At 41.7% G+C, this 24,566-nt stretch overlaps 1 protein-coding gene across 4 annotated transcripts; it reads right to left on the bottom strand.

Moving 5' to 3' along the window:
- Positions 1 to 17: 17 nt before the first annotated feature.
- Positions 18 to 24,135, bottom strand: map7b (microtubule-associated protein 7b). Of its 4 annotated transcripts, XM_074614781.1 has the most exons (20): positions 23,292 to 24,130; positions 15,019 to 15,189; positions 14,818 to 14,895; positions 14,064 to 14,227; positions 12,577 to 12,694; positions 12,100 to 12,201; positions 11,576 to 11,686; positions 10,273 to 10,368; positions 8,722 to 8,841; positions 6,691 to 6,863; positions 5,507 to 5,646; positions 4,523 to 4,746; positions 4,274 to 4,424; positions 3,988 to 4,168; positions 3,823 to 3,906; positions 3,689 to 3,739; positions 3,570 to 3,603; positions 3,293 to 3,401; positions 2,987 to 3,168; positions 18 to 2,012 (listed from the first exon to the last, which is right to left on the bottom strand). In XM_074614781.1, the coding sequence occupies exons 1-20, from the start codon at positions 23,488 to 23,490 to the stop codon at positions 2,002 to 2,004; spliced, it is 2,499 nt and encodes an 832-aa protein (XP_074470882.1). In that variant the 5' UTR covers positions 23,491 to 24,130; the 3' UTR covers positions 18 to 2,001. The 4 variants fall into 4 exon arrangements, with proteins under 4 accessions (XP_074470882.1, XP_074470883.1, XP_074470885.1 ...); XM_074614782.1 differs by lacking the exons at positions 10,273 to 10,368; positions 12,100 to 12,201; positions 23,292 to 24,130 and adding an exon at positions 20,212 to 20,553; XM_074614784.1 differs by lacking the exons at positions 18 to 2,012; positions 2,987 to 3,168; positions 3,293 to 3,401; positions 3,570 to 3,603; positions 3,689 to 3,739 and having other exon boundaries at positions 3,823 to 3,896; positions 3,957 to 4,168; positions 23,292 to 24,135.
- Positions 24,136 to 24,566: the final 431 nt, after the last annotated feature.

Here is a 24,566-nt window from a genome sequence, read left to right as displayed (position 1 = left end):
GATGCCACATCAGCGAATAGGTAATCAATTCAAAAAGTTTTATTTACTCGCCAAACGGTACAGCTGCAACAGTTGTACAGTGATTTCAGCTTTTACAGTAGTTCAAAGATCTCATCCCACAGCCCCTCTCTTCTGAAGTGAAGGGCTTGTTAAGTTTTCAAAGCCTCGTCGTCAGTCTTAGTAAAATATATCGACTTTTAAACATAAGTTACAGGATATGTATTCTATGTATAATGTCATTTACAAGCAATTTTATTTTCAAGCTAAGTCAAGTTACCGTGTTGGACAGTGTGCTATGTACTGCTGGCAGAAACCAGCACCACATAACCAACACATGGAGAAGTTTCCTTCTGTTTTTGGTGGTACTGCAAGATTTGAACAAAGAGGAAACTAAGTGCAAAGAACCAAAATGCTAATAAAGCAGCATTACTGGAAGTTGAGTGGAAAAGATGGAAGTGAATATCACAGAAGTGTAATTATTTGGTTCCAGTGTTTTACTGTAATCCCCCTCTTTTTGTCTTTCATTAGTGAAAAGCTGTATAAAAGGACCAATTGTTTGACTTCTATCAATGAGGACATAACTGGACATTATGAGCTTTCATACTTTTAAACATGAATCAAGCAACAGAAGCCACTGGAGAGTTATGGCAATGTGGCCAGAATGTCAAAGCTCAAGCTGGGAATGCATAATCTTCATTTCAGCGAGGAAGACGAGTCAATCTCTCAACAATGCGGTAAGGCAAAGGAACGTCAAAAATTAGCAGCATTTCTTCTTGAAATCCTTAATCAAAAAAGAATCAGATTATTTCAGAATTAACATAACCAGCAAATTATTTTAATCCGTTTTTGTATTTGCTTGGCCCAAAAAAAAAAAAAGTCAGCTTCCGACACAAGGTGGCTAAGCTACAGCGGAAGTCCTCCCAACACTGGCTGAGTTCAGACAGTGACAGGACGTAGGATGCAGCACTGACGGGGGTGAATGTAAAGGAGAAACAAATGAAAGGACTTAACGTCAAAGCAGATCTCAATTTTAAACAGAAAGACTATTGAGGACGAAACAAAAGAATCACATTTCATCTGTACAGCAATTAAATAAAACTAAACAAAACAAAAAATCAGTAGTTTACACCCTAATTCTCAGTTGAGAACAGTATTTTCATTATTTAACTTAAACTCCATGATACTCCAACGCCCCCCGGGCTCACCCCAATAATAACCTCTAGCCTTAAACGCTGTAGACACAGCAACAATATATTACATGACACGTTCCTGTAGTCTTAATACAACTTCATGCACTGACATCATTCCTATATCCCATCTTTTCTGTAACATTTCAATAGAAACGTTGAAAACTTTGAGAATTATGAGGTTCCAGTTAAAGACAAATGAAACCTTGTAATCCGGAGCCTGTTGTGCTGTTGAGTTCCAGTTATCACATTGTCACATCTGATAACAGTGTGTTTTCTACAGCGACAAAAAAAAAATCTCTTCAAGTATCATGGCTGAAGACTTTACAGCTGATCTCAGTTTACATTATTATTATTAGTCTCTCATTCACACACACACACACACACACACACACACACACATCACCACGAGAGTCACAAGTTGGAGTAGGCGTTCAATCCTCCTGTGATTTCAGGACATTCGCTTCAGTATAAAGGGTAGTTGGGGGCTGTACACAGAGCATTGTGACTGAGTGTGATCGTGGTCAGAGACAGAGAGAGACGATCTGTTCCTCAGAGAGTTTGTTGAGGGGAAAAAGTAACTTCTCTCTGCAGATGCTTTAGGGAGATCTTTGGAGATGCCATCTTTGGGGGAAATGGCTACGGCGGTGCTCTTCTGTCGCAGGAGGGGTGAGAAAGTAAACTTTCTGGAAAAGGTCTGGCTGTGATGCTGCGAGTCCTTCCTGTGTTTCAGTCCGACAGCTCCGTGTTTACCTCTCTGGCCATCTCACTTCCTGTCTCTCTGGGTGTGGGATCATCTCGGTCTGACAGGGCATCAGGCAACATCTGGACAACAAAGAAAACGGTCAGCTGCTATGAAGGTGAACTAAAAAAAAGGATTAAGAAAGTCTCTACTTCATAAATAAAACATGCTGCTTAGCTTGTCCTTGTGCCTAACCACCAGTTGTGATTAATAATACATGTGCTGCCGAATGTTGGGTCACTAATATAGACTGAAGACTGATGAAGACTTGTACTGTGCTAAAGCTAGTTAATCCAGCACATTAATGTTACATAAACTGCATCATCTCTTGTACTAATTACTTAATTACTAGGAGGATTTTATTACTGCCAAATGTAGGGCGGGGTTTATTTGGCCAAAATCATATATCACAATATAATATAGGTAATTTCATATCTCGATAACGATAAATATCACGATATATCAGGTAATTTAATAAATAAATAATCCATACTTTAGTATTTTTAGCATATTTAGTATTTTTTCATTTAATTAAGAACTTTAATGCAAAATGAACATTTTAGAGAATTTTAGAGAAAATAAATATTTCCAGCTACACACTGACAATGTTTACATGCATGCATGAAGTTGGGGGACATGAGCGAGACAGATGTTTTTAGAAAAAAAAGGTCAAAATCGATACAGCAGGGGCTGAGATATCATAATTTTTAGTCACTAGTATGCGTCAAGCTCTAAAAACATGGGATCCTACATTTCCCATAATGCAACTCAATAGCATTAGACCCTCCCTGTCTGGTTAATGCCCACTTCTTTAAAAAACTCTATGCCACAAGTTTGCAATGTACATTTTCTGGCAAAATTTTTTTTAAGTCTCAATCCAAGATAACCCTGATGACATCACTATGACACCATCATCAGATTTATTATGTAGGATGATCACACTAAAAGCTAGCTGCGGTGAAATATACCAAGACAATGAAGTGGAGAAGAAGGGATGTAATACATGATGACAAAATGAAAGAACGAGGGGCAAAGCAGAAAGAGGATGCTTATTGACCTGCTCCCTGCTGGGCTGAGATATCCTCTACTCCGCTTAGAGGCTTTAGGAGACCGTTCTCCCTGAAGGCTAAGACAGGAACTCTCTGTTCCTCCTGCTGCTGCTGCTGCTCCTCTCCTTCAGGAGGAGACAACCTGGGATGTGAAGGCAGTACAATCACCTCTTCAAACTCCCCGTTCTCCCTGGAAACACAGAGGATGGAAAGGAAAATGTTACACTCAAAAGTCATCAATGTGACAATCTATACCCAAAAAACACGGTTATATGGTATATTATGTTTGCTGTGCCTGTAGTCTACAACTCTACCTCTGGTCGGGGTGGCTCACTGCGGTGGTGTTGGGCTCAGGTTGACGACCGTTGCTATTGTGTGTCGGTGACGCCGTCACTGCAGATGGACTAGGAGCGACAGGGGTCACTGATGATGAGAGAAAAACAACACAGCAGTCAGAAACAGCATCATGAGAACAACTGATGAGGATATATTTTAAAAAAGGTACAATGGTAAGGTTATATTCCTGCAAAAGTAACATTTTGCAAAATAAAAGAATGTGCACAGGTATGATTATAGAAAAAGGTAAATGACCTGCATTGTCTCCATTCCTGGTAGGAACAACTTTCTACAGAAGGGAAAGAATAAAGGAGAGTTAACACTCATAGATTCTTCATGGTTAGTCAAGATACCACATTTCTTTTGGCCTTTACCTTCTCTGCTGTGTCTGAACGTCTTGTTCTCTTCATGATCTCTTCCAGACGCTGGTGAAAAAACAGAGCTTTTACATGCACTGCACAGAATGAATATCATGAAATATCACAAGTATGTGTGAACAATGTGTCACCTTTTTCCTCTCCAGGCGTTCAGCCTCCTCTTTCTGGAAGTGCTTCTCTCTCTCCTGCCTCAGTCGCTCCGCCTCTTCCTCTTTCTAACACACAGGAGTTTGATGTTATTGTGAGGTCAACAGACGTCTTGGACGGGTCTGCTAAGTTTAGTCTGTGTCTCTGACCTGTTTCTGGAGTCTCTCTGCCTCCTCTCTCTCTTTCTGAAGCCTCTCTTCCTCCACCTTTCTGTCCTCCTCCTCCTTTCTGTCCTCCTCCTCCTTCATCTCCTCCGCCTGACGTTGAGCCTCCTCCTCTCTCTTTGCTCGCTCCTCGGCCTTACGGCGAGCCATCTCCTCTTTCGCTAACCTGTACGGATACAGAAATAATGATGATGAAGGTTAACACACAAACCTTCAGTATTATCCATCTCTTTGCACACTACTCTGTTCACAAACAGCACAGCCGGCTTACATCTGCTGCTCCTCCTGTTGTTTGCGCTGTTCTTCCTCTCTCTCCCTCTGCTCGCGGGCCAGGCGTCGATTCTCAGACATGATACGACTCGCCTCCTCTGCATCTGTGGTGCCCGCTGAGGGCTTATGGGCTGGAGGACTGCTAAAACTCTCTAGAAGGCATCATAAATTGCATTTTGACCAGTGTATCTTATACAAAAACAATCCAGTTCTGCATGATAATATGGGTGTGAAAAGGGTGGCAACTGACCGCTGGCTGCTGTCTGCTCACTACTGGTCTTGTTCTGACCCAGCGGCTGAGGTCGAGGCTGAGGAGGACTGAGGACCTGCTCTTCTTCCTCCTCTCCTGGGGCTCTGGTGGGTTGGGGGCTCTGTGGTGGGATCTTGAAAGGACGACGATTTCCAGGGTCCTCCGGCCCCGGAGACTTTAGCTGCTTGGGGGTCGGGGGGCGCCCTATTGGCTTTTGTGGAGGCCTGTGTGCAGGAAGGAAAGCAGCAGTCAGCAACAAAGTACTGATTAAAATAAAAGCAAATGTAATTCTACTAGTTACCTGTGTTTACAATTTCAACGTTTTTCATGGCACATTGTTTACTTAAACTTTTGCCCAAAACCTTACCAAATTGTTACTTTGTTACTAGTTGAGGAATGAGGAATAAATAAAATAAAATATAATTCATTATTTATTCATTTATTTATTTCTCATTATATTTCCCCATTTATTTATTTACTTATTCTTTTATTTTTTTTCACTTTATATTTTCACATTTTTTTATTTATTCTTTTATCTATTCCTCTTCATATTTCTATTTTTTATTTACTTATGTATTCTTTTATTTATTCCTCGTTATATTTCCACATTTTGTATTTACTTATATATTCTTTTATTTATTCCTTATTATATTTTCACATCTTTAATTTAGTAATTTATTCTTTTATTTTTTTCTCTATTATATTTCCAAATTTTTTATTTACCTATTTATTCCTCAATATATTTCCACAACTTTTATTTACCTATATATTCTTTTATTTATTTCTCATTATATTTCCACATTTATTTATTTACTTATATATTCTTTTATTTATTCCTCTTTATATTTCAACATTTATTTTCTTATTCTTTTACAGATTTATTCTTTATTATGGCACTCCTATGACTCCATACCATAACTCCCTTTTGTCACAAATCTGCTGATGTACCTCATCTTGTCAGCCATCGTGGGTGTGCTCTCCTACCTGCCAGGAGAGGGTGCTGTCACTTTGCTGATCCTCTTGCCTGAAGAGGAGGAGAGCCTGTTGGGGGGCAAAGTCAGAATGGGAGCCAATGGGAGTGACAGGTTGCTCCACGACTTCCTGACATTGTCACGGTCCTTCTTCTATTGGTGCAGGAGATGGAGGAGAACAATGAAATAAAAAAAAAAAAAGATTATTTAAAATGTGCAGGAATTTTTTTACCTGTTAAGGTCCCAGGTGAGCCAGAAGCATGTCACTGAAATAGCTCTTCACAAAACTGTTCTTAGCAACACACAAAGTAATCAAAGGTGAACCAACCCAGGTTGTCCTACCAACAGCAGCAGAATATAGTCAGTAACAGGATTAGACTCAGACGGCCTTCCTTTGGCCGTGCGTAACATCTGGCACCAAGCCATGACACCACTAAAAAAAAAACTTAACTGTTTTAACTGTAAAAATTGAACTTTTCTCACGCAGACCCACTGAAAAGGTATTTATCATCTCCCATTTGTAGAGGAGGCAAAAAAAACTAATTTGCATTAACACTAACCTACTGTATCTAGACATTATGGCACATAAGTGGCATCACTGGTATATCACTGGCGGTATGCTGGATTGGGTCTGGATTGTGAACCTGTTTGTACGGTTTATGCATGTGTCTCTGGGTCCCTGTGTGGAATATAAAGTACCGAACATGTCCTCCTTCTAAGACCTTAATGGTATAAGCTGTGACACGGCAGCAGACAGACGGACACTTCGTACAGTAATGTGTGTGTGTGTGTGTGTGTGTGAGGAGCAGAGACACACAGGTACTCTGATATATTGTGTCCAACTGATCTGGGGCATCATCAGTATGAATAAGCTGAACTAGAAGAAGAGGAGCAAAAAGCAGTGAATCATTTATGTGCGTGAGTAATAGTAAGACACCAAAACTGAATAGAAAAATGCACCCCCATTGTGCACGCACAAGCTCACAGACATGTCAACATCAAGATGATAAATATTATAGCAAATAGATTCAAGTATTATATGAACAAAAAGTTATTTTTCCATCACATAAACAAACAAGCACTTAGCATTTGTCACAGCTTACATTTCTACTAATATTGCAACTGTCTTATGTATTGAGAACCCATATTGTCTAGATAGTCAGTCAAACACCGGTGCAGGTTGATGACATAACCCACCTGCGTGGTGCCGGTGGTCCTCCTGCGAGTGGTCGTGGCAGAAGACGAGAGCGTCCCCTTGCTGAGGTTCCTCTCATGGCTGCGGCAGTGAGGGAGCGGCTGGGCCTGCAGGGCTTTGAAGGACATGGAGCCCATGGGGTGGCAGGACACTGAGCGAGGACAAACAGGCATGGCTACGGTGATGTACGAGGCGGGAGTTCGGAGGGTTTTTCGAGGAAGGTATGGAGCAGGGCGGCGTGAGGGTTTAAAGAGCAAGGGTTTGAAAAACAGGAGCAAGGAGCGAGAGATCAGATAAGAGAAGAAGGATGTCAGATGAATTAATGAAAGGTGGAAACAGAGAAGAAAAATAAGAAGGTATTAGTACTACTGACTGAAAGCAAAACTGCTAATATACCACAACCATCACTATGTTAAAGAAATGAATGTTACACTTTTAAAAGAAGCATTTAGTAGGGCTGATTGGCCAAGTAGTCCAGCAATAATGAAAGTTGACCTCACACAAATTGCATTTTACTTGTATCGTACCCCTCAAGGTGTCCTCTTTGACATACAGAAAGTGTTAATGAATAATCCTGAAATCCGGGAAATTCCAAATAATAATCATTTCATATTTGAGAGGGTTACAATAAGACATGGGCAGTATTTATGTTACTCGTATTTCCTTTTGTTTCAATTTGTGTAAAGTTGAACCACATTTTTAGGTAAAAGGGTGGTGGACTAAGGGTGGTGATTAAGAAAAGGAAAACTGTGACACCTTTTACAAACACAACGCAATATGGAAAATGTTCCATTCACTTTGTGCTATTACACTATACGATTGGTTTGGCAAACCAATCCCTCCTCTAAAAAGTGCCAAGTGTTGGAAGCACCTCTACTTTGAAAGCCATTCAGTCAGAATAAACTATATGTATTATGGATGCATTTGACCCGACACCACATAGAGGAAGTGAGCATGCAGAAAAAAACACCAAACACAAGAAGTGCACCTTCACACGCTAGAAAATGTTGAATGTGTAGAGTAGAGGAAAGCAATACAGTGTGCTTTGTGCAGGTCGAAGAGTTCTTGTGTATGTGAGCGTAAGAGAGAGTTTGATTATTCAAAAAACACACACAAAATAAAGAAAAACACAGCAACACAATAGAAAGGGGCAGAAATACACAAGAGTTTCTGGGCAACATCAAGGGTGTACCGAAACATCGATCTGGATCGACATATTTCAATGATCAAGGATCCAATATCATCGATGCAAAGTGAAAACATTGATACGCATCATCTTTAGGATACGCCTTTATTTTGAAATACCCAAATTTGCATCTCCTTCCTACAGAGCCCAGTAATAAAATTGTCAAATCATATTTTTGTTGCTTTTTGTAAGTTGATATAAATGTAACTGACTGTTTTAAATGGGCACATGATATCGTCTCATATCAGATCGAAGGCCCCTGAATCGAATCGAAATTGTATCGTGGTAGACTTTGTGATATCAGCAAACATCGTATTGTTGTCCAAAGACACGATATAATATTGTATCGTGATGAAACTTGTGATTTACACCCCGACAACAAGATGTAGTAAAAGGTCAGGAAAAGTTCAAAAAACAAACAATGCATCATATTGGGCCATCAAAAAGATAAAATGAATTGGCCTCTTGTAGATTGTATGGGCTCTCGGTCTCACAGCATCTCTTTAATATTTCATATTTCAGCATGAGGCATCACAAAAACCCTATATCTATAGGAGAATACTTCCTGAACAGCTTACTTGTTTAGACGTGTGTGTGTGTGTGTGTGAGCTTTGAGTGCCTGATACAGGCTGGTGAAGGAAGTTTCAGACGGTGTAATGCTTTAAGTCTGGCCAAATCAGATTAAGATCCGAAACTGTTCTGGTCAAGAGGCCAAAACATAAAACAGCGTTAGTGCTTCTATAGCACAAAGAGCTGTGATTCCCAGTTTCCCAACATCCTCTATTTTACTCACTATTGACCATAAGAACCAGGACGGCGTCTTTCATGTGGGATGTGTGTACATTACCTGTTTGATCTCCAGACAGACTCATGGCGCTGCGGCTGCGAGCCAGGTAGGAGTGCGTTGGCTGCTGCAGTCGGTTCACCACGTTGCTCTCCCACGTCGTCAACGGATGGCGGCGCAGGCCTGAGCGCACACACACACACACACACGTAACATTTTAGGTTTGATAACAACTTAAACTAACGCCCACTGATTAGCCTAAGCGATCAGTCAAAGCATATTATAAATTATGCGTGATTACGGTGTTACTCATTCCTTCCCTCGCACTCGTAGGCGAGAGCTTAAAAGTGAAGTCATCAACATGCACAGGCTACTATGTTACACCTACACCTGCATGCACCAGTATGTTAATTATGAGGGAATCAAACAGCCTGGAGTGGAGCGCAAACCAAGAGCAAACACAGGGAGGAGCATTCAAATAAACTGCAGAACAAAGGACATATTTAATCTGCATTTTAAGAAAACTGTCTTTACTTAAAGTTCAAGAAATATATTAATTAATTTGGCGTTCAAGAAGTGCTGAAAGCTTTTATTGGAGTAAGTTAAGTTACGTATTTGGCCATGCAGTCTTTGGTACCTGGGTAGGAATGTTGGCATATTGTACATAATGTGTAGCGTATTAAGCAGAAGTGGACAATGCAACAATTTTTTGCAACAAATCAAAATTAATCTCCATGATAACCTGATTTGCCACTTAAAAAGAGACAAAGGACAGATTATCAGGCAAATCATGCAGGACTGCTCGCTCTGATAAGGAAGCAGAGTACAAGGTTGCAGGTTTCAGGCTGAGGGGCAAAGATACAACTGGGCTGGAAACTGTGCAAAGGAACCTGCGCTGCTAATCTACACCGCACTGTGTTCAAGCAATGAAACAGTTTCAGAGTTACACTCAATAAAATGTGCGATGCTTCTCACAGTGGCCGGTTGAATGTGTAGAGTTCGACTTGGCAGCATTGAACTTGGCACGCGAATACATTTTACGTCTATAATTATGTGCACGTCTGATTGTTGAAATGTTGGGTGTTTGATTTTTTTACGCTGGGATAAAAACAGAGTACAGTGTTCCCACAAAAACAAAAAGATTATCCGACAGAGGATTAGAGAAAGGGGTCACGCTAGAGGGATGGGGGGGTGGATGGGGAATCTTGATCCTCTGATGAAACACAGAGAAGTGCAAACACATGTATACAGTATAGTACATGCCATTTGGTGATTGTATTGTAAATATTGAAGATCATATTAATCAGTAGAGTAGGACTTCTTCTAAATTCTTTACTCAGCTATCAAACGTCATCCAGGTTCAAAGCTACTGTACAAAGAAGCATTTACAGATGAAAAAAAATGCATGTAGGAGGAGATGGATTGTACAGCAACATGTATCACTATTAAAGGAATATCAATGTTTTCTCAATTTAACCGAGTACACAAAGTAATCACAACTTTCTGTTTGGAATTCCTCAACAGTTTCCAGCCCATGATCTTTTTTTTGCTTTGCAACATAGTGCGTAACATGTAAAATGTGGGACCAAGCTGCAAAAGGTTTCCAGAAGACACCTGTGTTTTTGTGCTGGCTGGTCTTTCCCTGGTGTAGGCGGGATTTGGACTGAGCTTTGCTAATGACAGGGGAGGAGGCTGTTCTCATCTGTAAGCCTGTTAGCAACATATAAACATCAAAGAATACATGATCTAACGGTTAAATTAGCACTTTATGTATATATATATATAAACAGTATATACTTAAAGAACAGTTTGACATTTTGAAAATTGTGCTTTGCATTCGCTTTCTGGCTGAAAGTTACATGAGGAGATCAGGACCACTCCCATATCTGTCCGTTGAATATGAAGATACAGTTGGGCTGGGCAATATGACGATAAAAGTCTATCGTATATATTTTTTGATATCGTTTCTATAGCGATATAGACTAGGCCTATATTTATATATTTTTTTTCTCTATAATGTCACTTTAAACTGTAATGTTCATTTTGCACTCAAGTTCTTAAAATGACAAAATACTAAAAGATAGGCTTTACCGTGTGGTTAATTCATATAGACTATGTATTCATTGAATTACCAGAAAACATGTCGTTATCTAGATATGAAATGACCTATATCGCAATAGAAGATCTTGGCCATAATCGCCCAGCCCTAAGACACAGCCAGCAGCGTGTTAGCTCAGCCTAGCATATAGACTGAAAAAAAGTGGGTATCAGCTAGCCTGGTTCTGTCCAAAGGTAACAAATGAAAACTACCAGCACCTCTAAAACGTACTGATTATGACATTATATCTTGTTTGTTTAAGATGTACAAAAGCCTAAGTGTAAAAAATTATGAAAAGTAGTGGTTTTAGGGGGTTTATGTGCCAGACTTTTTCTTGTGACTTTCAAGACAAGACTCTCATAAAACCACAACTTGTCATTGATACACTTGTACAGATTAAACAAACAAGATATAACGTGTTAATCAGCGAGCTTTAGAGGCTGACTTTGTAACGTTCGCACAGAGAAAGTCTGTTTCCCGTTTCCAGTCTTTATGTTCAGTTTAGCTAAGATATCTGAGTGTAGCCTCATATTAATTGTACAGATATGGGAGTGGCACCGATCTCTTCATCTAATCCTCAGAGAGCAAGTGAACAAGTGCATTCCCCAAAATGTTGAACTATTTTTTAAATATAGAAATCTGTTCTGTTTTTTTTGTCCATATCAAAAGTCACCATACTATACCCCCAGTTAGTAGATAAAAGAAAACAACAATGAGCGTATACACTGTCACAACAAACACAAATGACATAAGATATGACAGCCAAAGGCAGTGGATACTGTAATGAACAATATGTGTGTTCAAGTCCATGTCCGTTACCTCGGTCTGGTGAGTGTAGGAGTGTGGCAGAGGAGTAGGAGAAGCGCTTGGTAATAACGGGGTCTGTGTGTTTGGATAAATTCATTGTGGACACTGACCGCCTGTCAGCATCTAGAGACAAAGAAGAAACATGATAAAAGCAAATGAATGATGTATTGACAAGGTGGACTTGAAGGACAGAGAAGGGGGGGGGGGGGAGCACTCTTTGAAGGGTTACTCTAGTCTAGTCTGGTTAAATCGGGTTAGATACGAAAAAACTAACAACATGTCGCTAAAGGGGGGAAAAAAAGATTAGAAAATGAATTAGTGCTAAATGGGTCTGACGTAATCTAGAAATGGAGCTAAAATGAATGAATGATCCTGGATTGCTACTTGGAAATAAAACACACACTAGTCGTGCCATTCACATTGGCCTACATTTACACTACTAATGCCAGCGGTGCTATAACGGTGCTGTGCAGTAACAGTGCTAGAGCCAGCGGTCTACTGTAACGCTGGCTGGCTAACTGTGCTTTAATATTCACATTGGGAGGTCACTCCGTATCTGCGGTAGAGACTGAAAGCACCCTGCATGTGCTCCAGTCCAGCAAGGTCGAGTGGATAGAGGAAAGCCGACTCGACAAAACCTGGACCAGGAGGGGAAAGGACAATGGCAGAGAAACAAAAGAGCAGAGAGGAGATCCGAGAGCGAGGGTAAGAGAGAGAGAGAGAGAGAGAGAAAAAGTGAGTCAGAGAGAGGTTGAGAATAAGGGAGAGAGAGAGAGAGAGAGAGAGAGAGGGAGGGGCAGAGCAGGGTGTGAGTCAGCAGTAACAACAGAGGGCAGGGGATCTGCAAAGTTCAAATATAAACATGGCAGAACAATACTGACACGCAGAGGCAGGCAGACATATTTACACAAGAGACGCACTGTCGGACATCACGGAGATGAGATTTCAAACGTATTCAATCAACCTGAAAGCACTGAGACTTTAGTGTGTAGTTGCGTGATGAGTAAAAGTACCGGCTGGCGTGCTGGGAGTGTTTGTGTGCAGTGCTCCTCCCCAAGACCACCGGTTGGGCTTCTGTTTGGTCCTCTGGCTCCTCTCCAACGTCCGGCGTATCACCGCCTCATGACGAGTCTTCAGTCACGGAAACAACAATACATTCGGCAATGAAGTGTGTTTTGTGTACACCAGTTGTACAAGTACATGGCAGATAAAATCTAGATCGTGATTAAGCAACAGGCTCAAAATGAAAGCAAAACCACTCGTATTATGTCGAACTTGTCCTAAGAATTTGTGGTACCCAGGAAAGTAGAGATATTTTCTCATGTATTTTCCAAACCTCATTTACAGATGTAACAATTTTGAGCTGTAATAGTTTGTGGAAATATTTTTTGCAGCATTTTTCCTTTATTTGATAGCAGACAGTAGAGACAGGTAGAGATTGTGATAACACAGTAGACCACTAGGCCACAGGGACTCAACCTCTAAGTGTTTCCCTCTGGGAAGATATGATGTTGTTACAAAGTCATGAGCATGTGCTGCCTCAGAATCATGTTGTAGGTCTCTGACTCATCAGTGTCCCAATGTTCATTAAATCAATAACCTAATTGGAGCCTGATCTCACTGTAGAGCGTGTACCATTAAGGGTGAGTCCTTCCTGCAGTGGTTCGGGTTCGAGACCAGCCAAGGGCTCTTTGCTGCCTGTCAACCCTGTCTAATGACACTACCTTTATATATCTTCTCAAAACTTTTTTTATCTTTTTTATTTAATCTATATTGTATTTTATTTTTTATTTTATTTTATTATTACTGTTTGACTGTATTTTTTTGTTGTGAAGCACTTTGTAACATTGTTAGAAAAGTGCTATATAAATAAAGTTTATTATTATTATTATGAATGAAGCAGGAATGCTAAACAAATCCCAACTTTTCACTTTACATATAATTTTTTTTATTATTTTTTCTTTTTGTCTTCCAAGAGACAATACGGTTTTAAGGATTATTTTTTCTTTTTGTACCTTGGCGGTAAATTCTGAGGATATTTTTTTTCCATCAAGAAAGCATAAGTGAGACAGTATTTTATGTATTTTAGTATGTTTTGGGGTGTGTTTGCTTGACTGACAGAGGGCCTCAGCCATGACATTTAGCCTTTGACAAGATTTGTATTTTATAGCGTCAATAACTTCTGAAATCAAACTCAAATCAAAACTTCATGTCAGAAATCTATGGGTGACATTGCAACACATTACGTCCATGTTTCCCTGCAGCTCACAGTGTGTGTGTAAAAAAAAATAAATAAATTAGGGTTAGGAGATAGGAGTAAAGTTCAAACTCCAACTAACTAAAGAAGGAGGGGGCATAGAGCGTGTAAATGGTTCACTAAACACTGATATTTATTAGCCTGTTCATGAGGTGTATTATGTTGCACTTGTAGAGAGGGCGTGCATGTGTGTTTAGGTGAAGAGTGAATGTGGAGGTGTGTACAGGGCTATGTGTGTCAGACCTTATCTTCCTCCATTTTCTGCCGTCGTTTCTCCTCCACGGCGACCCGTCTCTTGTCCTCCTTCACCCTCTGCTCCTCCAGCCTCCTCCTCCTTTCCTCCACCTGCCTCTCATAGTGCTGCCTGGCTCGCTCCTCACGTGCCTGCCACTCGGCCTCCTTGACAGCTGAGGCGTAGTGCATACACACGGTTAATAATGATATGATGCACATGCATTAGTGTGTTCATATTTCCAACATGTGTGCAAACACACACCAAGCCACATGCACAAACACACACACACACACAGGCTTATAGCAGCAGTGTGATGGGTCAGCTGTAGATCATGTGACTAGGCTTTAGCTCTGGGCACAAAGCAAATCCCTCTGCCCCTCAGCCGGGGCCAGAGGTATGACCACTGAACACAAACACACTTTAGTAATAAAAACATACACACGGCACTGGCTTCCTGAAACCCATCTGTCACTCACACGCTCAACACACACAAAAAAAAACACATTCAAAACACCAGCCTTCGCTAAACCCTGTGCCATGGCCGGACCCATTATGTAACATTGGTGCCATGGCAACGGGGGGTGCCTGGCTTCAGCCTAGACTTTATGTAACGACCAGAGAAACGGGCACTTCACCACAGCTACCAACCGAGTTCAGTCATGATATGTTGCGGGAAAAGGATGCATTTAAAGCCTCCTGCACACTAATGTACAGTCTACACAAGCACACACACACACACACACACAGTTAAAGAATACACACCATTCTGTTTCTCACGCTCCCCCCGGCGCTCACGGGCTAACCTCTGTCTCTCGTCGATCTTGTTGTAGAGCAACGAGTCTGCAACACAAACAAATGTTAAACCAGCACAGTAAAACTACTGTACAACTGGGTTGTATTATGTCTCATAATAATTGTTTTAACATGAGAGAAATGTTTCCCTTGCATGCCAGTGTGACGTACCTGTTTTGGTGCCAGCATTGTTACTGGGGCTGATGCTGGTGGTGGTGCGAGTCGAGGGTGGTGTGGGGGTGGGGGTCAAGGTGGGAGTGTAGGTCTGCCCGGAGCCAGAGGAGCCTGGGCGGGTGGCTGAAGATGCTCTACCATCCTCCGATGTGTACTGGGAGTAAGACGCTGGAAAAGAGAGACAAACCAGACGAGTGTCAATAGCAAAAACTTTGCAGAAAAGAGAAACACCAACAGAGGAAATGAGAGGAAACAGAAAGAGAGAAAGACAAGAGAATTGTACGTTAGGTAACTCCATCACAGACAAAGTTTTAATGCCAAAAAATCTGCATTCATCAACAGCTGTAATAAAAGTTTAACACTCAGCAGCATCTCTATAGCATCTATCCTCCTTGGGGAAAATCAAGAATAGGTACTGCAGTGAGTCCATAACAAACTGCTTTTTAGCACACAGACATGTCAGACACTCAAGTCTTGAATGCATCATAAATTCCAGTGATGCACTTCCAGACCGGCTGAGGAGCTACAGTTTCCCCACCTTGTAACAATACATCCACAAGAAAAAGATGTAGCCAGCATCTTTACTAACACAGGGACTCAATGTAAATCAATACAACACAACCACAGTGTGAAAGTCAATGCTGTAGTGTAGTCAAGTATGTAACAACATGATAAGACTACCAAAATACACTTCAGTTGATGCTAATGTAAGAGGTTATGATACTATTTTTTCGTGACTAAGACCTTTGGCGTGTCAGAAGTGGGTCATTTGAGTGTGATCGCACACATACTGTAGTAATGTATGGTCAAAACATAGAGCATCTGCGATGGTGATGTTTGTATGAAAACAAGCAAAAGTGAGAAAAACAGTATGCAAAGATCGATTAGGAAGGTGGTGTCCAAACAAATAAAGTAGTCCACCTGCAACCTTTACAACATTTACAGTAGGACTTCTGCAGTGTGTAGTCTGAAACAAAACAGGGTAAAAGAATATATACTGTGCTCCCTGTGTTCTCAGATGTTCCCAGTGTGTTGCAGTGTTTCCTCTCAGCCCATAGCTAGGCTATTGATTAATGGCACTATCAGGCTCAGGGTGACTCAGCACTTTCATGTCAGCCTCCTGGACACAGATAGACACAGAGCTTGCTGGGCCTCATGCACAAACAGATGAGCCAAATGTTCCAAAATGACAACATGCAAACGCCTTAGTGATTTGGGGGTAAAAAGCTGGCTTAATTAGTCAAGGATCCAAAAACAAACAGCATTAGGGTGGTAACTAATTAACTGAAAGAATTGTATACTGCATGCAGAGGTACTGTGGGTGAGCAAAATAACTGTTCCAACACCTCCTTTGTGTGTGTGAGTGTGGTGAAGAGTGAGAGTCTCCACAGAGACCAATCTGTCCCAGAAAGTCAGAGCCTGAATTAAATCCGTCGCCCTGACCCAGACTAAACTCCAACACACGGACTCTACCTGAAATAGCACAAGCTACACACACTATCTTACATTTCCCTCTCTTTCTCTTCTCTACATGGTTTCTTTATCTCTTCACTTCAACAACATGTTAGCTCAGTGGGGTAATTAATGATGCCGGTTGGAAGAGAGGAGCAAAGTACAAGTTTCATATCTGCTACTAGTGGACTCTTACCGCCCTGATGAACAAGTTCAAGTTTCACTTTGCATTTAAATGTAACAACTAAAACTTCAACTTCATCCTCCTTTGCATAATTTAATGCTATCTGAACCAACTGATGTATGATCAGACTAGTCGGAGTGATATTTATGCAACTACAGTATGACGCTAAAGTGTAATCAGGCATAAAAGACTGAGAACAACTGCACTGAGCCAGGTGTTATACTGTATACTATATGTATTAAAACTAAATTATATGTGTTCAAGACACATAAAGTATAATATCTGCACAGTAGGGCTGCAAATTACGATTATTTTCATTGTCAATTAATCTGTGGATCATTTTCTCGATTTATCGATGAGTTGTTTGGTCTATAAAATGTCAGAAAATGTTGAAAAATGTCCATCAGTGTTTTAGATATTCAGTTTACTGTCATAGAAGAGTAAAGAAACCAGAAAATAGTCACATTTAAGAGCGCAGACCTCCGCCAAGGTGTGTGACTTTAAAAAGAGATCCCAGCTCACAGCTGGCGGTACCGTGAGGTGGTCGGCTTATTATTAACACGGTGTGTTTCCGTGTAACGTATCGGCGGATGCCTCTCTCATTCAGCAGCCTTGTTGTGTCTGTATAAAGTTACACTACGTTGTCTCGCATCCCGTCATTTACCGCTTTTTTCTTTCTCACCGTAGACGGCCAGCAGCTGCCGCCGCACCTCGGAGTCTCGCCACACATCCACACACATATCTCTCTGCTCTCAGAAGAAAGAAGTTGGGGTCATGCGTCATCAACGCGTCAACAGTTATACCAAAATCGAATGGATTTTTCATTGTGCTATACCCCACCCCTCCAAAAAAATTCATTCAAATCCATCACGTACTTTTGGAGTAATCCTGCTAACAGACAGACAGACAGACAGACAGACAGACAGACAAATCAACGCCGGTGAAAACATAACCTAATTGGCCCAAGGCAGAGGTAATTATTGAAATATTTGGCGATAAATGTAATAGTTAATAAGATGCCTGAACTAATCGATTAATAGTCGCAGCTCTACTGCAGTTATGGAGAGTATGAAACTCTTTTTTTTTTCATTTAGTCATACAGTGCTGAGCAGTTTTTGAGTTTACTGGACCCAACAAAAGGCAAAAAAAGGAGAAGATTTTCACTTATTTCTACACTTTCTGGTTTGTGATGTGCCATTTTGCAGACAATGTTAAGAATCTAAACTGCCAATGCCGTCTCCACCCTAACACATTGAGATATTTTACTGTAATTCACAAAAGGACATGCTGGACAAAGACATGAGGTCATAGCTGCAGAGATGTATTACATTTTGCAGTCTATTGGACATCCACAAGAGGTGTGTACACAAGTATTAACAGGTCTACCCTGCTTGCTGGTGCACCAGCCTTGGAACTGGTTTCATAATGGCTATTGTTATGACAGGAAAGGCTGGGCTGGGCCAGGTTATAATAATGTCTAGTAGTCAATGCATTCCTTCCCCTCAAGTGATTTTCCTTAAGCTCAAGATTAGCTCATTGAGAGAGGAGTATAAAGTGCTACAGGCAAATACTACACTGGAGATTTGTGAATGGCTTTTAGGCACCATAAGCAACTTCCACCAAGAGGTCATATAGGACCATACATTTGCATCAAAAAAGACATTATGGTATAAAATAAGGAGCTCTTTCCATTTGTGGAAGTTAACTTCTAGTGACTGCTGAAGTGGACCTTCTGACAAGCGGAGTGGGACACTCAACAATAAGCCAGCGTTGACAGGACTGAGAGCAGAACCACTTTCCTCAATTTGACGGCTTGAATGGGAGCACTTCACTGAAAAAGAGCTGGGAACGCTCTGAACCACACAAATAAGAAACTTCTTACGGGAGGGAACAACAACACTGACTGGTCAAAATGAAGAAAACAAATGTGTTCCATTTACAATGAATGATAATTAGCAAATTCATAACATATGACACTGTTATTAGAACAGTAGAATGCATGCATCCAGCACTGAAATGATTCATGATTGATCAATAAAATCTATATACCCACTCCCACAGCTGCAAATGATTCTTATGGGAAATTTGTATCTCTACAGCAGGAAGACGTAATCAAGAAAAACGGAGGATACAAATGACTAACAAAGACAAATAGCAATTAAAGCAGGCGTGTTTCTCAAAGCATAAATACAGTACAGTAGGTGTGCATGACACAGCGAGGCCCATATTTACATACTCTAATATTTTACCAATGCAATTTGAATAACAGCTAGATGTCAAAGTACTTATCAAAATATTTGCAAATGTGGCACACGCTATGTTCTGTGACGAAGCAGGTAATGGATGTCGAATGAGGTTTGTGTGTTTTGCATGTGTGTGTATGATACAACACTAGCCCTGTGATGCATTGACACATACTACAATACAAAAAAGAAAAGAGTGTGTGCCGTAAACCTAAAATTCAGTTGTCTACACCTATCTGCCTATACCTAAAAGTCATATCCATATTACATTTTTACACTCCGACATCTCACCGATAAGAAGAAAACAAGGCCTGATGCAGCAGCAGTCTCATTTTGACTTCAAAGAAAGCTATGAACTGTGGTCAGCGTGCCTATAAGGAGAGGTCAGCTGAGGTCAAAGGGCATCCTGTGGCTCGGAGTTGCAGATGAGAGCAGTGTAGGGTGTTAGCTTGGGTATACCATTACCCTAAAGAGCGAGTGACTTAAACAAAGCCTTATAAAGCGAGAGACTGGGAAAAAAGTATACAGAGATGAATGCGTCCAATGCAGTGCTCAACTACACTTTGAAAATGAATTACTAACCTAATTGTTCTATATCATCTTTTGATCCATCTGCCTTCACATCCCATCCTACATCATGTTATATGCACAGGCAAAATGGTGTATCTATGACAACCATCACATGCAATGCTTTAACAATATAACGTGGCGGACTTATTACTGGAGCAGTGGTTTCCTCCTCTCGCAGCCTCGTCCATCTGTTGTTGAGGTCATTAAACAAACAAGCCTCGAATAGCAGAAAGTATATTTGCTTGTCCGCACCAGACAGCCATTTATCAGCCTTTACAAACGCACCAAAGACCACTATTATTTGGAGCGTAGTGCAAGCTCCCAGTGAACATACAAAGACCCTGAGTGAACATACAAAGACCCTAACCACCCCTAATGAGGGAAAGAAACCAGACAAATTCTACAGCCATAGATGCTCTTAACATTGTACCGTTATATCAACACAGTGGATTAAAAAAGAACCTATAGCTTGAAGAGTGTTTGGGGTGTGTAAAAATACCCATCTCACCTGAAGTGGATGTAAACACCCTTAACTTAAAGCTGAATACTTTAACTTCATAGTCATGTTTCATTTCAAATCCATGTGCTGGAGTATAGAGCCAAAACAAAACTGAAAGATACACTGACAGACTGCACTGTACTTGTGTTCATTCCCTAACCCTGCACCTGGTTCGACCCTGTGCCGATGTTTTAATGAAATATGCAGGAGTCCTCCTGGGGGATCAAATCGCAAGTCTTTACCTGGAGTTTGGTGCATGATTCCAGGGGTGTCAAAGCCAGGATGGAAACCTGTTGAACCCCCTGGCTATAGCGTCCCACTCCGACTAGTCAGATCAGAGGGCCAGAATCAACGTTCCTACTTCCTGCAAACATCCTACACAGTGGAAGATAAGCTCAGATCCAAAGTCCATGGTGCAGTGAGATGGGGACGAAGGAAAAAAAGCAAAAAGAAGACAACCGAAAAAAGGGACCACCCAAAACTTGTTTCAAAATAAAAGGGGGAAAGCAGGAAGGGAGTAAGAGAGAGAGGGGTCAGCTTTGGCCGGTGTCACTGTTGTTGAGAGCCGACTGACTGTGAGACAGGTTGTGGCGACTCTCCAACCCCCATCCTTTTGTCCATGTGTGTGCGTGTTTATGTGTGTAAAAGAGACAGAGAGTGAGACATAGGGAGAGTGCGACTGTTTAATCTGCCCCTCCCTCCCCTAGTGCTGGAGTGTATGAGTGTGTGTGTGTGTGTGTGCAGACGCTCCCCCCCCCCCCGCCCCTCAAAATCTATCTGCTGCCTTCACTGGCAGTCAGATTAAATGGTCAGAGTTTGCGATTAATGCTGTGCTGTCCAGGCCAGTGGGTAGCAGGCGAGCCTGCTGTGTGGCTCCTGCCTCCCCTGCAGCCTGAGAGGATTAGCCTGCTGCTAATGCTAAGCTAAACGCTAAGCTCCAGCCAACAGAGGATGCAAATGGGGTAGGGGGGGCGGGAGTCCTCCTTTCTAGCCCCGGGACAGGCAGTCAGGCCTGGATAACAGGTGCCTTCAGTGGAGGGAGCCAGTGCGTTTGTTGCACATGGCAGGAACATGTTTCATGTCTAGAGTCACTCATGGCATGACAACAAGGGCCATCAATGATAGAAAAGGTTGTTGTGAAATATTGAAATTTTGCCATCTCTCTGTAATCATCTTTGTTGTAATTATATTATAAACTAGTCATTGATTGATTTGTTTATCATCTAAATTGATATGACTATGTCAGAGATTAAGAATCACTAAAAAGCACTCAACCAACTAAAATCCACATCAACCAATGTCGATCAAAACTCCATCTCATCTCCAGCTCAGCTCAAAACTACTATTATTAACATAATTCATCCACCCACACAGTGAAGATCAAGCCATGCTTTTACACCTCAATAGTAGGACTGCACAATTAATTCAAATCGCAGGAGGCGCAATATTTGTTAAAGAAAACATCTTTGTTTTGGTTTAGATCACCGCAAAAATCACACCACATCAATTTTTCATACGTTTTTCAATTAAAATAAATAAGAATAATGATGTAAAAATGATCATACCCTCTAATATCGCAAATCGTCAGTCAAAATAATCACAATCAGCTGAGGTTGAACGCAGCAAAACAGTCGTACACATAAAAAATGAAGGCATATATGAATGTTTGTTGACAAAATTTTAGCCTATATTTAGCCGTGCATAATACTTACACTTGGCACCTTTGAAATAAAGACAGTATCACCAAATGACTGTCATTTTAAAATATAGACAAGTGTCAATCAGCTACCTGATACTTTGAGATCATGCTCGCTACAGAAGCTCACAGTCATGTCATCACGTCATCACCCCCCCCCCCCCCCCCTCCCCTCCTCTCTCGGTCTGTTCTCCTCTATTATTTATGGTTCAAGTGATCCGTACATGCTTGCCCCATGAGGGAACTGCAAAACTATTAGTATGAATAGAGAATCACGTCTTACACTAAAAGGAAATGCAATTATTTAGGAATCAGATGATTTGTTCATTTTATACCATATACTGTAGCTGTTGCAGACACAACTACTTTAGTTACACGGAGTCAGGTTAGCGTAGAGCTGGTATGACAAAACTTCATCATTATCGTCATCATCGTCACATTAATATTTGATCACCCTCCTGTCTCCTTGAGTCAAAGAACAAACCCTCCCTTAATCAGATCTGTTATACAGGTTCTTCTTTACACCATTTAAAAAAAAATGAATGAATGGACATAAAATAAATGGTGCTACACTAAACCAAACAGTTGCTCCATTGCATCACAGTAGTGCCACTGCAAACATCCCCCAGCACTGCAGTGCTGACTTTACATCACTACTTTACAGTATATCGCGTTTTCTGTTTTAAGGACAGCAGCATGCTGCATATTCAGGACCCTGAAAAGCTCAATTTTCTCTCTATATTCTTGTCTCTTGACCCATATTTGCACAAACCACAAATCCAGTGACTGCAAGATTCAGTCTGTAATACTACAATACCCAGAAAACACCACCCATAGCCTTTTCCACTACTAATTCTTCAGACCTTAATCCCAAATCAGATAGAAATAGGTTACTGAAACCAACTGTCCCTGGAAATACGACACTATACAGCATCTCTTGTCAACCAACACTGAATGAAAAGGCATGAAAGTGAATGAATGAATAAGTGAATAAATTAACAACAAAGCAAATCTTTTGCTCTCGGATTTTCAAAACTCTGGAATAAAACCCCAAAACAGGAAGAGACAGTTAACAGTTTGCACATTGATACCTGCTGTGACTGCAGACGCATGCTGTCCCGTTGACTGACCGCTCTGCTTACTGATGCATTATAACCACCTACAAGTGTGAAGTCAACTGCACCTTCACTCTCATCTCCTGCCCTTGGGTTGACCCAATCTTGCCTTGTCAGCTGGTTTTCTACACACACACACACACACACTGTGCTTTCTCATCAGACTTGTCAGCCACCTGTCTCCAGATGACTGAGCTTGATGGGTTAAGAGGAGTTTTCCTCTGCAAGAGCAAACACAAGCATCTACCATCAAAGCTCTTGGCCCATCATCATTAACATCCTACTAACAAATACACATACATTTGTATTTAATGCTCCACAAGTTCAGAGTTTTTCAGATTGTCTACTCCTGTGACTCTCCAGAGACTAGTCGCACATTTCTCTGCCCCTGCAGCCTCGCTGTCCCAGATATTAAAGCCCTTACACACAATAAATGAAACAGTACAAAGCACCAGAGCATGCAAATTCAGTGTGCTCTCCACTTATCACCCCTGTCAGTTTCCGTCTATACCTCTTTTCTTCCTCCTGCGAGCATCTCTCCGTCTCTGCCCTTCCTCTTCCTCATTGATGGTGAAGAGTGCCGGTATGGCTGACCGGCTGCCTCCCTTCTTCAGCATCCACTTGCCCCGCGAGCACCCACCTCCACCTCCACCTCCACCGCCACCGCCACCGCCACCTCCTCCTTGTCCTCGTCCTTTACAGTCTGGCATCGCCTGCCCTGTTGCTATAGCCCTTGAGCCCGCTGGCTATCTCACCCAGCCCCTACCCATCCCACCCTGCAGTGGTGGGTGGGAGGAGGGGAGGCAGGTCAGCGGTGGACGCCAGAGGATGGTGGTGGACAGGGGGTCACCCCTAAAAAAACCTTCTTCTCAGTGAGGATGGCTAACAGCTAATGCTAACAGCTGCTTCCTCTGGCTGCACATTGCCGGTCTGTGACAGCAAGAAGAAGAGAGAAGGAGGTGGAAAAAAAACAGAACGAGTAGGACGGATGGAAGAAAATGAAATTACAAAATGTAGTAGATGAGAGAAAATGGAGAGAGTTAAAGAAGTTCAGACAGACGATGAGGGTGAAAGAGAGACAAACACAGCTGCCCACTGTGCCATGTAAATACTGCCAACGATGGCAGTGCCAAGCAGAGAGAGACAGAGTGAGAAGAGTGCGACCGAGTCTGAGGATGAGCTCTTGTAGTCTGGCTTAGAAAAGAAGATTTTAATCCACGAGACCGAGTCGGTCGAAAGCTGGAAAGATTGCACTTCCTCTTGACTCCCCTCACTCCTCAAGAGATGCTGCTGCTGCTGTCACTAGTGTTATACTGCAGCCCTCCTTTTTCCCTCCTCGCCTCTCTCTCTCTCTCTCTCTCTCTCTCTGGGCCTGTTCTGCAAACTTGTCTGCACACACACTGGCCAAAAGATACACGGTTAACAAGAGGGCAGCGGGGGCCGTTAAAATATTCAGTGCAAATCCAGCGGTGGAAGGTGAGCCGGTACCGGTAGAGGGTTTCCCTGACAACGGCAGCAGCACATGATGCAGTGGCAGAGTGGAAGCGAGAGAGCAGAGGATAGGCACACTTTACTGTAATGTACACACACAACTAGGGATGTACGCCTATGCACACACACACCAATGCAAATAATGCGGTGCTGGAGCTGCCACTGTGGAAGGGGTGTGTTCATAGAGCACATGGTATTGTGTCCCCGCCCCATACTCCACTTAAAGAGCCATCAGCTATTCGACATGCCAGGGTGGTACAGTAAATATCGACTTCTTTTCTATTCATGTCCTGCC

The sequence above is a fragment of the Sebastes fasciatus genome, chromosome 18 (assembly GCF_043250625.1).
Source record: "Sebastes fasciatus isolate fSebFas1 chromosome 18, fSebFas1.pri, whole genome shotgun sequence".
NCBI lineage: Eukaryota > Metazoa > Chordata > Actinopteri > Perciformes > Sebastidae > Sebastes > Sebastes fasciatus.
This window is presented reverse-complemented; position numbering and strand designations above follow the sequence as displayed.